The following is a 12,782-nucleotide window of genomic DNA, read 5'->3' on the forward strand; positions in this document are numbered from 1 at the left end:
TAGCTGAAGTGGATTCTAGAATCGTTTGCATAGATCAGATAAGATGCCAGTGCCATATACGAGTAGCCTTTGTGAGAGGTGGTGTGAATTTTTTTTTTAAAAAAACAAATCAATTCATTAATAAAAAGTCACATGTCACATATCGATAGAATATACGGCCTTTTTAAAAAGACGGTCTAATGATTTGTTGTAGCCGTAAGGATGATTTTTATTTGATTCACTTGAACGCATTGACTACCGTTGCTATCCCGAACAAATCTTTACCAACGAATTGATAGTAGGCCAAAAGATAATTACCTTTTTAATAAAGTTTAACACACAAAAAAAACCTAAATATAACAAACAACTAAACTAACAAAAACTCCTCCATAGGAAGACAGACAAATGTCTACACTACTTGTGTAGATTTATTAAAACTTAAATTGCATGCAAAATTAAAGAAATTTAAGGAAAAAGGGTAAAAAAAAAAGTCTAATTTTCAAAAAAATGAGACTATTTCAGACTAAACGGCCTTGAAGCGTAAAAGAGAGAAAGAGAGGAGGAGAGGAGAGGCGAAGAACCATATTTTCTTTAGCAGAGGTGGTGTGAATTGACATATCGGAGTATAAGTACGAACCTTTTGAATAAAAAAATAATACTTGCCAGAGATATTTGTCACGTGGTCGTCAATTACTTTAAAAAAAAAAAACTAGTAAACAGTATTTCCTTTGTTCTTTGTTGTAACAATCGAGTTTCGACACGTATTACTATAATATTACTCTATGCATATTGAAATCAAAATAATCGCATAAATCAAAATAAGTAATAGGTGGATAATATTTAGGTGGACAAAATTTGTTTTTTGTTTTTTTTTTTCGTTTTCGTTTTTTTTTTTTTTTTTTTATTTTAAAACTTCACATCATAAAAGAGCATCGATGCTATATAAATAGGGAATGAATTGGTAGCTTGTCTAGCATTCGTGCAATTTTCAATAAGTCAAGTTCTCTTGTCTCTACTTTCAATTCTCTTCAAGTAATTAAGGTAATCCTCAATTTTTAATTTTTTTCATTTCTTTTCAAATAATAAAATTTCCCATGTTTAAGGATGTGTGTTCTTTCTTGCATGTTGTTACTTGTTGAAAGTTTTATTTTTTGTTTTGATGCAAATGAGGGAAAATCCTAAAACTTACAAAGGAAATTTTGTAAATAACCGCTCCTCAATACACCTATTTAGAAATAACCACCCATTTTTTCAATATTATAAAATACTACCCTTTTTTTTTCAAAAGTTTTAGTTTTCACCACCTATTAATAAAAAGTTCCATTTTTAAAAATAAAAACATGCTTATTAAGGTTTTGAGGGTCATTTTGACCCTTTGGGCTCGATTTGAGGTCATAAAATGCTCCGTTTTGCGTGTTAATAATTACCTCGATTGCGTGACACATACAAAATGAGGCATATTCCATAATGTTTTTCAAATTCTGACCTCAAATCGAACCCGAAGGGCAAAATAAAGTGCCCCATAAAACCCTAGTAGAACAAGTTTTGGCTCAAAAATCTATGTTTTACTTTTACAAATGAAACTTTTTGTTAAGGTGGTGAAAGCTAAAGCTTTTGAAAAAAAAAGAGTTGTATTTTATAATATAATATTGAAAAAAAATGGGTGATTATTTCTAAATTGGGTATTGAAGGGTGGTTATTTACAAAATTTCCAATTACAAAAGATGAAATTGTTAAAATTACAATTACAAAGATGAGAGAGGGAAACAACATAAAATATGTTATTGCTAAATTTAATACAAGTCTAAATAAAAGAAAACAGTGCTTTACTACATTTAACGTTACTATAATTTCTTGAACTAGTATATATGCTTATTTAATGTGGGAGAACACATATGTAGTACTACCTGTTACGCTGTTAGGATCGGAATGGCTTCATCAACTCAGAGTGTGGTAAAGAAGGAGGAAGCGGCTCTCAACGAGCTGATGAAGCAAGCTGAAGAAGCGAAACCCCAAGATGAGATGCTCTTTGGAGGTTGGATTTACAACAGAAGCAATACTGCCAAAAAAACCATGCACCTTTACGCTGAGAAGACATGGTCTGGCAAATTCTATTATAAATATTCTGAAACATTGGAAGAATCAACCGGTTTTACACAAACTGGACAAAAGGAGAAGGGAATCAAGGCTGCTGTCGTGTATTCCCTCAAAACTAGTGATGATCCATTTAATCACTATGGTTTTCTTTTGGCTTGGTCTGATTCCTTCAATGAAGGAAATCACACCAGAAAGGTACGTACATATGTATGACGCCGTTGATGATTAGTAACTCTCGTAAATTCGTAATATAGTACTCCTTCCGTTTCATAATGCATATTAGTCCCATTTTTATTTTTTATGGTCAAACTTTTTAAACATTGACTAATCATTCACATTAATATACACAAATAATATAGTCACGTGAATATATATGTGATCTATTGTTAGATTCGTCTTGATGTGTAGTTTTATAATATCAAATTTTTATAGTTTTTATTCATATGTAATTAAATATATTGATAGTCAAAGGAGCATCTTATAAACCGTGCAAAAATCAAAATAAAATTATTATTATGAAACAAAGGGAGCATACATCAAAAAAAAAAAAAAAAAAAAAAAAAAAAAAAAACAAACAAAAAGGAAAGGAAGGGAGCAATGGTTTATATGTGATAATTAGAATTACAACAAAGTTGGCAACTTTTTATTTTAATTTTCATATCTAATTAAATAATGTAACTAGATAATATGATCTACACGTTACTATGCAGGTCTATGGATCTTGTGGCCTTCTGGAGAAATTCCAAAACATAGACTGGGATAAGGTCGAAAAGGACCTCGACGCTTCCACCTCGTCGTCCTCCTACATTGACGCTTATACTCGAACTTCAGTGAAGGCCGAAATCGTTGCAAACGTAGTTTATGCAGATTTCAATTAATTAATTTGAATAACATGGTACGGTCGTCGTCCGCCTTAAGCTAGATATACAAAGCATTTGTATTATATAGCTAGGGCAGACAAATCGATAATATATATCAATATATGATGGTTGTGATCTTATACTTATGTATTGCTACTTGCTAGTTAATACGGAGCATATTGCTAGCAACTACGTACTAAGAATATTATGTAACATAATAAAATGCATGTGTGTAATAGATGCTTGTACTGTCCTACTAATAAATAAATAAATAAAGCATCTCTTTTATATTATATGTTCTCTTTAAATAATAAACGAGTTTACATAATATATATTTATGATTAAGGAATTAAGGATTAGTGAGCTGTATAAAAAATAGTCTGTTGTTCCCTCAACTCAGCAAATTAAACACCAAAGCACGCTTTTTTTTTTTTTTTTCAACGGAGTAGAATTAATTAATAGTTAAATAAGTTTTACAAGCACCAAAGCACGCTGAAAACTTAGCTATGTTGAAATTTAGTTATTTACGCACTACTCTTGTATGACTTCTTCTAAAGGTAATAATACAAGCTATTCTTTCATCCAAGATGGTAGTATGCTGCTCGAGTAGGGCAAAAACGTTACTCCTTTTTGAGCATACAAACACAAAAAAAGTCCAAGTCTCCTTAATTTCCTCAATTGATTGGACGAAATGTTATTAGCTATGATATATGTAACGTTATTACGCAGGTTTATGGATATAGTGGCCTTCTGGAGAAATTATAAAACATAGACTAGGAAGGGGTCGAAACTCGAAACGGACCTCAGCTCGACGCTTCCACCTAGTCGTGTACCTACATTGACCCTTACACTCGAACTTCAGTGAAGGCTGAAATTGGTGCATGTTGAAGTAGTCTTAATTAAATTGTATGAGCAAAGGGAACAATGTCCCACATGGAAAGAAGAGGGAGAATTGTAATGATATGTATTCAAGTGAATGCTTGATTGGCTAATTGAATTGGACACTTTGTGTTTTGGGCTATACTACGTGAGTTTGATATACACTACTAGAAAACAGGCCATTTTCGACGGAAAAATTCTGTCGGGAACACCCTGAATTCCGTCGGAAAACCCGTTTTCCCTTTGTAGGAAAAACGGCCTTTTCCGACGGATTATATCTTGTCGGACCCTAGTTTGACTAAAATCGTAAGTCCGTCGCAAGCTTACGACGGAAACTTTTCCGTAGGAAGCTAAACTCCTTCCGACTGAATATTCCGTCAGAGTTGGTATTTCCGACGGAATTTTCCGTCGGAGGTGGTATATTCCGACGGAAAATTCCGTCGGAAAAGCAAATTAAAAAAAAAAAGCCCACACCGGCCCCACCCAGACCCACCCTCGCCACCAGCCCACCCCACAGAACCGGACCACCACCCACCCACCCCACACAAACCCCCAAATACACCCACCACCCCACACAGACCCCCTTGGCCCCCATACACAGCAAACCACCACCCACCCACCCCACACAAACCCCCCCATAGACAGCAAGCCACCACCCACCACCCACCCACCCCACACAGACCCCCCATACACCCACCACCCCTAACCCCACCGCCACCCCGTAACCCACCACCCCACCACACCACCACCCACAAATAAAACCAAATTAGCCCAAAAAATCCAAAAAAAAACAAATTCACCCAAATAAACGCAAAAAATCAAACAAATTAATCCGAAAATTAAACAATGAAAATCAGAAATTAAACAACCGAAATAAACCCAAATAAACAAAATTATATTAACATAATTTATTTAAAAAATACCGAAAATTCAAAAAACCGAAAATTATACAACGAAAATCAAAAAAATTATATAATTACACAATTATAATTTCATTCAAATTGATGTTGCTTGTTGATGTTGATGTTGCTTGTTGCGGTTGATGTTGCGGTTGATTGTTGTTGTTGCGACCCCCTTTTGTTGATTGTTGTTGTTGTTGTTGTAGAAGAGGAGATCAGAGAGGAAGAGAAGAGGAAAGAGGAGAGAGAAAGGGAAAAGAACGAGGAGAGGAGATCAGAGAAGAAGATGAAGAGAAGAGGAAGGAGGAGAGAGAAAGGGAGAAGATCGAGGAGAGGAGATCAGAGAAGAAGAGGAAGGAGGAGAGAGAAAGGGAAAAGATGAGAGGAGAGGAGAGAGATAGGTGTTTCGGGGTTTTCTGATATCCTGCGGGAGAGTTACAATTCTGAAACTTGAACCGGACGCCTATACCTGCAAAACAAACGGATACTCCGAGTGATTGGAGTTCCGCCTCCGACGGTCAAGTTAGTACTTGTTTAGGGAGTAATTAATGCGGAAAAGGTAAATGAGTCTCTCTAGGTGAGAGTGTTTAATGTACGTAATCCTGTTTAATGAGGATTAATGAAGGTATTTATAACCTTGGGAAGCGTGCCACTCTCTAGGTTTAGGTTTAATCTAGGGCTGACTGGGCCTCCTTAAGGGTTGGGCCTTGTTGGCCGGCTATCCCATGTGTCATGGGAAAGGACACGTGGCGTGTCACAATTGGTTCATGGTGGACAGATCACTGACTGACACGTGGCAGGCTCCAATTGGCCTACGTGGAGGACACGTGGCGGAACCTGATTGGTCCACTTGTCAGATGGTGATTGGTGGGTAAAAATCCCCTAATCATTTGCCCCTCACAGGTGGCACGTGGCTGGTCACGTGTTACCTGTGACAGGTGTCGGATCGTAACAGGCGACGGCCTGCTACAGGTGTCACTTGGTGAAAGGCCGAGAGTTTTTCCCGCTCAAATTTTGAATTTGGAGGTGACCCTTCGTCTTCTCATTTTGCCTATATAAGGGCGTGTTGACCTCAGTTATTTTCACACTTGAGAACTTTTTAAGAGAACACTCGGACCCCTGAACCTGCTCTGACATTCCGGACACTTCCTGCCTACCGCCTGCTCTGACAAGTCGGCTGTTACTCAGACTTTCCAGAACTTCGTCAACTTGTCACTCGTTCAGGTAACCGTCGGTTCTCTCATTCTTTTACTTTTCTTTATTTTTTCCTTTTTGAAATGGCACCACAGAAGCACACGACACGACCTAGGTTAGTGATCAGCAGGTCACCGGGGACGGCTGAGTCTAGGACTAGGAGTGCCGCCTGCCCCTTTTCGAACCAATCTTTGCCCTTTATACAAAGTCTGACTGTCTCTGTGTCTATGCAGAACATAATGGCCAGAACAAAAAGAACTGCTAGGATTACAAATTCGGACGGCTCCTCCTACCAGGTGCCGATAAGTGAGACATCTGACCAGGCGCCAGATGTTGAAGTGAACCAAGGCGGCTTGACCGCCGACAGCTCTGAGGGAGGGATCAAGGTGGTCCCTTCCCATTTTACAGTAGACATGTCTACATTTTCTCCCGCTCCTGTTGAAGGAGAGGAGGCGGGCCCCTCTAGGAGAGGGGAGGAGTCGTCCTCTTCGGACTCTTCAGAGGACGAGTCCGACTCTAGTTCATCTGTCCATCCTTCTCTAGACACAGAGGAGAGACACAACCGCCTACAAGAGGCGAGGCTTTCTCATGCAGTAGAGAAAGGGGACAATTAGGCGGAACCATCCGCCACCCATAGAGAGCAAAACACCCCCTACTACTGCACAGTTCTAAAAGGCCGGATCAAGGCCATGCAAGAGAAAGTGGGGAGCTTTATTGCAAACCACGTAATGGGCCCTGGCTTTTTAGTTTTTGTGCCAGATCCGGAAGACACAGTCGTCTGGCCGGCTGGGACCAGTTACGATAGCGCCTGCTTTGGCTGCTATGAGGCGGCCATCAGAGCTGGGCTGCGCTTCCCCCTTCATCCGGATGTTCAGCGGATCCTGGATGGATATGAGTTGGGGTTATGGCAGTTAGCCCTAAATTCCTGGTTCAACGTTCTCGGCTATGTGGCCGGGTGCGAAATGTATAGGGTGGAGCCAAATTTCGAGGCTTTCGCCCACATGAACTATCTCAGCCGAACCCCTAAGGCAGGCGGTACCGGCTGATATCAATTGACGAGCCACAGAGGATACCTCATGACAAGAGGTAAAGAAAATAATTGGAAGGATTGGAGAAGCATATTTCTAATCATTGAGAGTTCAGACAAGGAGCTGAACCAGCGCTTTAACAAATGGAACCGAGACCCGCCTCTTCTTGCAGGCGGTCGCAGCATGCCGCTTGTTCCATCAAAAGACAAAAAGAGATCCTAGACCGAGGACTCTTTAAGGTAGAGACCAGGATCGACTCCACTACAGGGGTACGAGAGCAAGTACCCCTGCACTGCGTCCCGAGCTTCAAATGACACTATGACGAGTACTTCCTGGCCGCCTGTGGCCTCAGCAGTCGGTGCTCAAGAGGTAGCCGGCCTGACGAACACATGCTTTTGCAGGAATTATTTTTATGAACTTTCCTTACTTTCGCATTTATTTATGCAGCGGAAGCCATGAGCAAGATTACCGCCTCAAAGACTGCGGCTGCTATGTTGCGTGCATCCCTCATGCATCAACAATCTTCAGCTGACTCTCCCAACAAGGAGACGCCCTTAGTAAGTTTCCAGCTTTCACCTTTTCCCCTTTTTATGTTTAAGAGGTTGGGTTTATACATATACTAACCGTGTTTTTTTTTTTTTTTTTTTTTTTTTTTTTTTTTTTTTTTTGTAGACGGGCACACCAAGAACTTCCTCCTCCCAACAGCCGGACTCCAAAGCCCGGAAGAAGACTGTTGCGAGTTCTCCTGGTTCTGCCAGGAAACCTGCGGCTGCTGAGAAACAACCGGCCACTCCTTCTTAAACTCTAAGCAGGCCGCCTAGAAGTATGGAACTGCCCTTCTAGATTTGGACCTACTTCCCTTTTGCTTTTTCTAACATTCTTGTTTACGCTTGATGCAGCTGGCCCTTAGGAACCGGACCTTGCCGAAGTGGCCAAGTCCATGATCAAAGCCATCCCTCCTGCGGAGAGAGAGGCGGTCAGGGGTGTCGGTACCCTTGACCTGGATGGAATTGCAGGGCTTCTTGCTGAGGTTTAATTAGCATATTTTTGTTGTTTAATTCCAGGACGCCTGTTTTTTATTTGAAAACTGACGCCTGTGTTCTTTGATTCAGTCCCTACTTCGAGTAAACGGCCTTCGCAAGCCCCTTAATGCGAAGAACAAAAAGGTAATAAAGGCTGCTAAAGCTATGGCCGCCTCTGACTGTGATAAGGCAATGTTTCAAATTGCCCAAAATTAAATTTTGCCAACTGATATTCTTTATTATCAGGCGCAGGCCACTTCTGCTATCAGGGCTCAGTTGGAGGCGGCCCAGAAGAAAAATAATGAGTTGGAGGCGACCATCCAGAATCTCAAAGCCGAGCTGAGGCCTCTTCGCCAAAAGATGTCCTCATACGACACCTTGGAGAAATCCTTGGCGCATGTTAAGGAACGCCTGGCGACCCTGGAGAAGAGTCTCACTGCAGAGCTCTCGGCAAAGGCTGAGCAAGAGAAGAAGGATTTGGTCCGAGAGATGATGGAGGACTCGGCCCATATCCAGCGCATGACCTGGGGCCGCCTCTTTCCTAATGCCGACTTTGCCTCTTGGGAAAAACAATTTCGCCAATCGTGGGTTCGATCCCCACAGACGGCGCCAAAATGTTTCGGGGTTTTCTGATGTCCTGCGGGAGAGTTACAATTCTGAGACTTGAACCGGACGCCTATACCTGCAAAACAAACGGATACTCCGAGTGATTGGAGTTCCACCTCCGACGGTCAAGTTAGTACTTGTTTAGGGAGTAATTACTGCGGAAAAGGAACATGAGTCTCTCTAGGTGAGAGTGTTTAATGTACGTAATCCTGTTTAATGAGGATTAATGAAGGTATTTATAACCTTGGGAAGCGTGCCACTCTCTAGGTTTAGGTTTAATCTAGGGCTGACTGGGCCTCCTTAAGGGTTGGGCCTTGTTGGCCGGCTATCCCATGTGTCATGGGAAAGGACACGTGGCGTGTCACAATTGGTCCATGGTGGACAGATCACTGACTGACACGTGGCAGGCTCCAATTGGCCTACGTGGAGGACACGTGGCGGAACCTGATTGGTCCACTTGTCAGATGGTGATTGGTGGGTAAAAATCCCCTAATCAATAGGGAAAAGAGGCGGAAGGGGAGAAGATTAGGGTTCCCAAATCTTAGAAATGTCTGGTTTTTTTTTATATATTAGAAAGTTCCGACGGATTTTTTCGTCGGAAATTTTCCGACGGATAAAAAATCCGTCGGAATATTTGGGTTTTCCGAGGGAATACTCCGTAGGAAAATTCCGACGGATTTAAATTCCGTAGGAAAACTAACTTTCCGACGGAATATTCCGTCGGAAGCCTATTATTCCGAGGGAATTAATTTCCGTCGCAAGGATTGTGAGGGATTTTCCGTCGTAACGAACCGTTTCCGACGGAAATTTCCGTCAGACCCTAATTCCGTCGGAAAGTTCGGATTTTCCGACGGAATTTAGGTCCGTCGGAAGGATTCCCTCGGAAAACGGCCTATTTCTAGTAGTGATAGTATATAGCTACTTATCAATAACATAATGCTAAAACACTTCCTAGTGCTTTTGGAAGGTTGAAATATGGTGGAGAGTATAAATAATAATTGAGTTAGTTTTCTGTTAAGTATTTTTGTAATAATTTTACCAACTAACTTTTTTTTTTCCTTCAAAAAATCTATTAAATAATTATTAAAATAGGTCATGCTTACCTCGATCATTTCGAACATATGTCAAGCTATCATTTAAATATTTCCCGCCAATACAACTTATGATGTCAGCTTTAAGTTTTTTTTTTTAAAGTTATTCTACTTAGCTTATTTTTTGGAAGTACATTGTATAGTATTTTTCTTTTTTTTGAATTAAATTAATTCATTAATAAAAGTCATACAACATCTACATTGTATAATTTTATTGGGAATAACACACATCATATTAATGTAATATAATGTATACTATGTTTAAATACTCCCTCCGCCCCTTTTTATAGTTCCCATTTGGAATCATGACACTATTCATAATGTGAGAGAATCTTCTAAATTACTCTTAATATTTACAGTAAGACATAACATAGTCATGTTAGATCTTATTTGATTCGTCTCGATTAATAGATTATTAATATCAATTGTTATATTTTTTTATTAATAAGCAACTAACGATATTTATGGTCAAAGTGTTGTATTGGCAAATGTGCTAGTCCAAGTGGGAACTATAAAAAGGGGCGGAGGGAGTATTTTCAACACAACTAATCAAAAATAATTTTTTTTTTCCCTCAATTGTAGTTTTAATAATCTTTGCCTTATTATTTCATCTTTCTTATATGCATTGTATTTGTTTATTCCATATGAGTTGTCTCATTTTTATATTATATCACAAATTAATTATGGAAAAAAAGATTATTACTACCGTGCATCGCACGAGCACTAATCTAGTAAATCTAAAGTCATAGATAGCAATTGGCACATTGTCACTATCATTAAAAACGGATAATTACGTTTATTTATTTTTTCAAAATCCGTTGGAATAAGATAATGTCAAACAGTTTTTATAAATCAAAGAAATAACTGTCAGTGTTATCTATAAATATAGATGAGATGGTTTCATTTGGACACTTAACACAATTTTTTTCCCTTTTCATTATTTCTCTCTACTTCAAATATTAAACGTTCACGAAGATCAAAAAATTTGCTGTGTTTTTTGTTCTAGATATAGGATATCCTAGGGGTAAATTAGCGGATATCTCCAACAACACTTATTGTGGGGGCTAATTTTATCCTAAGGGCAGTGATTAGTATCACGTCCTATGTTATTGTAATTTTCTTCGAAATTTTCACCGTATACCCTTGAGTTTTTTGTTTATTCACCATATATCCCTGAACTTTTTTAAAATCATCATATACCCCCGAGTTTTCACAAAAATACACCATATACCTATGATGACTAATGATTGTTAACTTTGTCAGCGTTAATTATGACCCGAAACTACACTAAATACATTCCCCTACCCCTGAAACCACCCACAATCCTTTTTCTCACTCTCAAAACCACCCTAAATTTCCTTTTCTCATCCTTAAAATCAATCATACAGATATGGTTATGTAGATTTGGAGTGGTTTCGGGGGTTGGAGAAAGAAGATGAGTGGTTTCGGGGATTAGGGGAGAGATCTAAGGTGGTTTCGATGCATAATTAACCAAATTCCATTCATCTTGTTGTCATAAGGGGTATATGATGAATTTTTGTAACAACTCAGAGGTATATGATGAATTTGAAAATTTTCCAGGATATATGATGAATAAACAAAAACTCAGAGGTATATGTGCAGTGTGTAATTTTATTTTCTTTCAATTGTTTTTATATACACTATTTCTAACAGTGCAACTGTAGTTCAGGCGACTTTCAGCTAGATAGATATGAAGCATTTGTGTATAGGGCCTGACAAATCGATCTATCATAAGATGGTTAATAGCTAGTAATTAACTAATTACTAGTACTACTTCCTCCGTATATACTAGCATGCATGGATGTTATAGCCTTACCATCTCCAATGGTGAGATTTTAAGGATTTTTTTAGGAGAGAGAGAGAGTATTATTTGCAAAGGATACCAATAAGTGAGTATCTAAACTTAGCAACTTTTTTTTTAGTCTCATTTGACAAAAAGTATGGGCCCTTTATTAATATTATAATATATTTGTAATTTATTTAAGTTTTTTTTTTTTTTTTTTTTTTTGAAAACTTATAATATGGATTTGGTGGGCCATAAACTGAAAGTGACATTAGTATACTTTAGAGAGTCTCACCATTGGGAAATTAGACTTCACATGAGTTGCTAATTTGAGAAGTGGATTGGGTATCACCATTGGAGGTAAAAAACTACTCATTTTGTATTTCAATACTCAAAGTTGAGTCTCACCAATGGAGATGGTCTTATAGGTGCTTGTACTTTATTACTACTACTACTACTACTACAACTACAACTACAACTACTACTACTACTACTACTACTAATAATAATAATAATAATAATAATAGAGGATCTAGGAGATGGAGGGACACGGTCCCACCCAAGTGATGGGAGTTGGATTCCTCATTTCCCCATTTCTGTGATAGGGTCCGTTTAAAAAAAAAAGTATATTTTTTATATTATATATGTTCTATTTAATATACGAGTTTACATATTATATTATTGTTGTTATTTTGGAAAACTAATGCCAATTTATGGATTATCTTCTACAATAAAAACTTAATGAAGAGAAACTCAGTTCGACTAGTTACGGATGCTCCAATTAAAATTAAAAAAAATATATATATATGAATCCATTCTAATTAATATGGAACACCCTATCATAAAGTATATACTGTCCGATGGAGGCAAGAACTCGATACCAATTCAATTCCTTGCTTCCATTTTCTTTTTCACTATTTCTTATTAAATCATGGTAGTGAATTTGATTCTTGATTAAATTATTGGCACGTTTACATATTACTATATTATATATAAATGCCATAAGGTATATTGGATTTTGGAGATACAGAATAGCATTTTGGAGTTTGGAGTACGTGGCATATTGGCCGTATAACTGTATAAGTAATACATACTTTGTATTATTCCTTTTTTTTTTTCTCTGTTTTTGACTAAAGAGACCAATATTTTTATCATAACGTCGAGGAATTCTCCTTGGAGGCTTTGCATTTCGATATTACAATACGTACATATGTCAAAAACTGATTAGACCAACTCGATCCAAAACTAACCCGAACAAAATGCATTTCAAATTTCAACTTACATGGAGTCATTTTATCATCTACTCGTAGCTAGCTATTACAT

General features: G+C 38.2%; 1 protein-coding gene across 1 annotated transcript; it reads left to right on the plus strand.

The window, feature by feature from the left end:
- Positions 1 to 944: 944 nt before the first annotated feature.
- LOC110705148 (jasmonate-induced protein homolog) lies at positions 945 to 3,229 on the plus strand. Its single transcript, XM_021882995.1, has 3 exons — positions 945 to 1,020; positions 1,843 to 2,271; positions 2,787 to 3,229. The coding sequence occupies exons 2-3, from the start codon at positions 1,909 to 1,911 to the stop codon at positions 2,952 to 2,954; spliced, it is 531 nt and encodes a 176-aa protein (XP_021738687.1). The 5' UTR covers positions 945 to 1,020; positions 1,843 to 1,908; the 3' UTR covers positions 2,955 to 3,229.
- Positions 3,230 to 12,782: the final 9,553 nt, after the last annotated feature.

Source organism: Chenopodium quinoa, unplaced genomic scaffold, assembly GCF_001683475.1.
Source record: "Chenopodium quinoa cultivar QQ74 unplaced genomic scaffold, ASM168347v1, whole genome shotgun sequence".
In the NCBI taxonomy this organism is placed as follows: domain Eukaryota; kingdom Viridiplantae; phylum Streptophyta; class Magnoliopsida; order Caryophyllales; family Amaranthaceae; genus Chenopodium; species Chenopodium quinoa.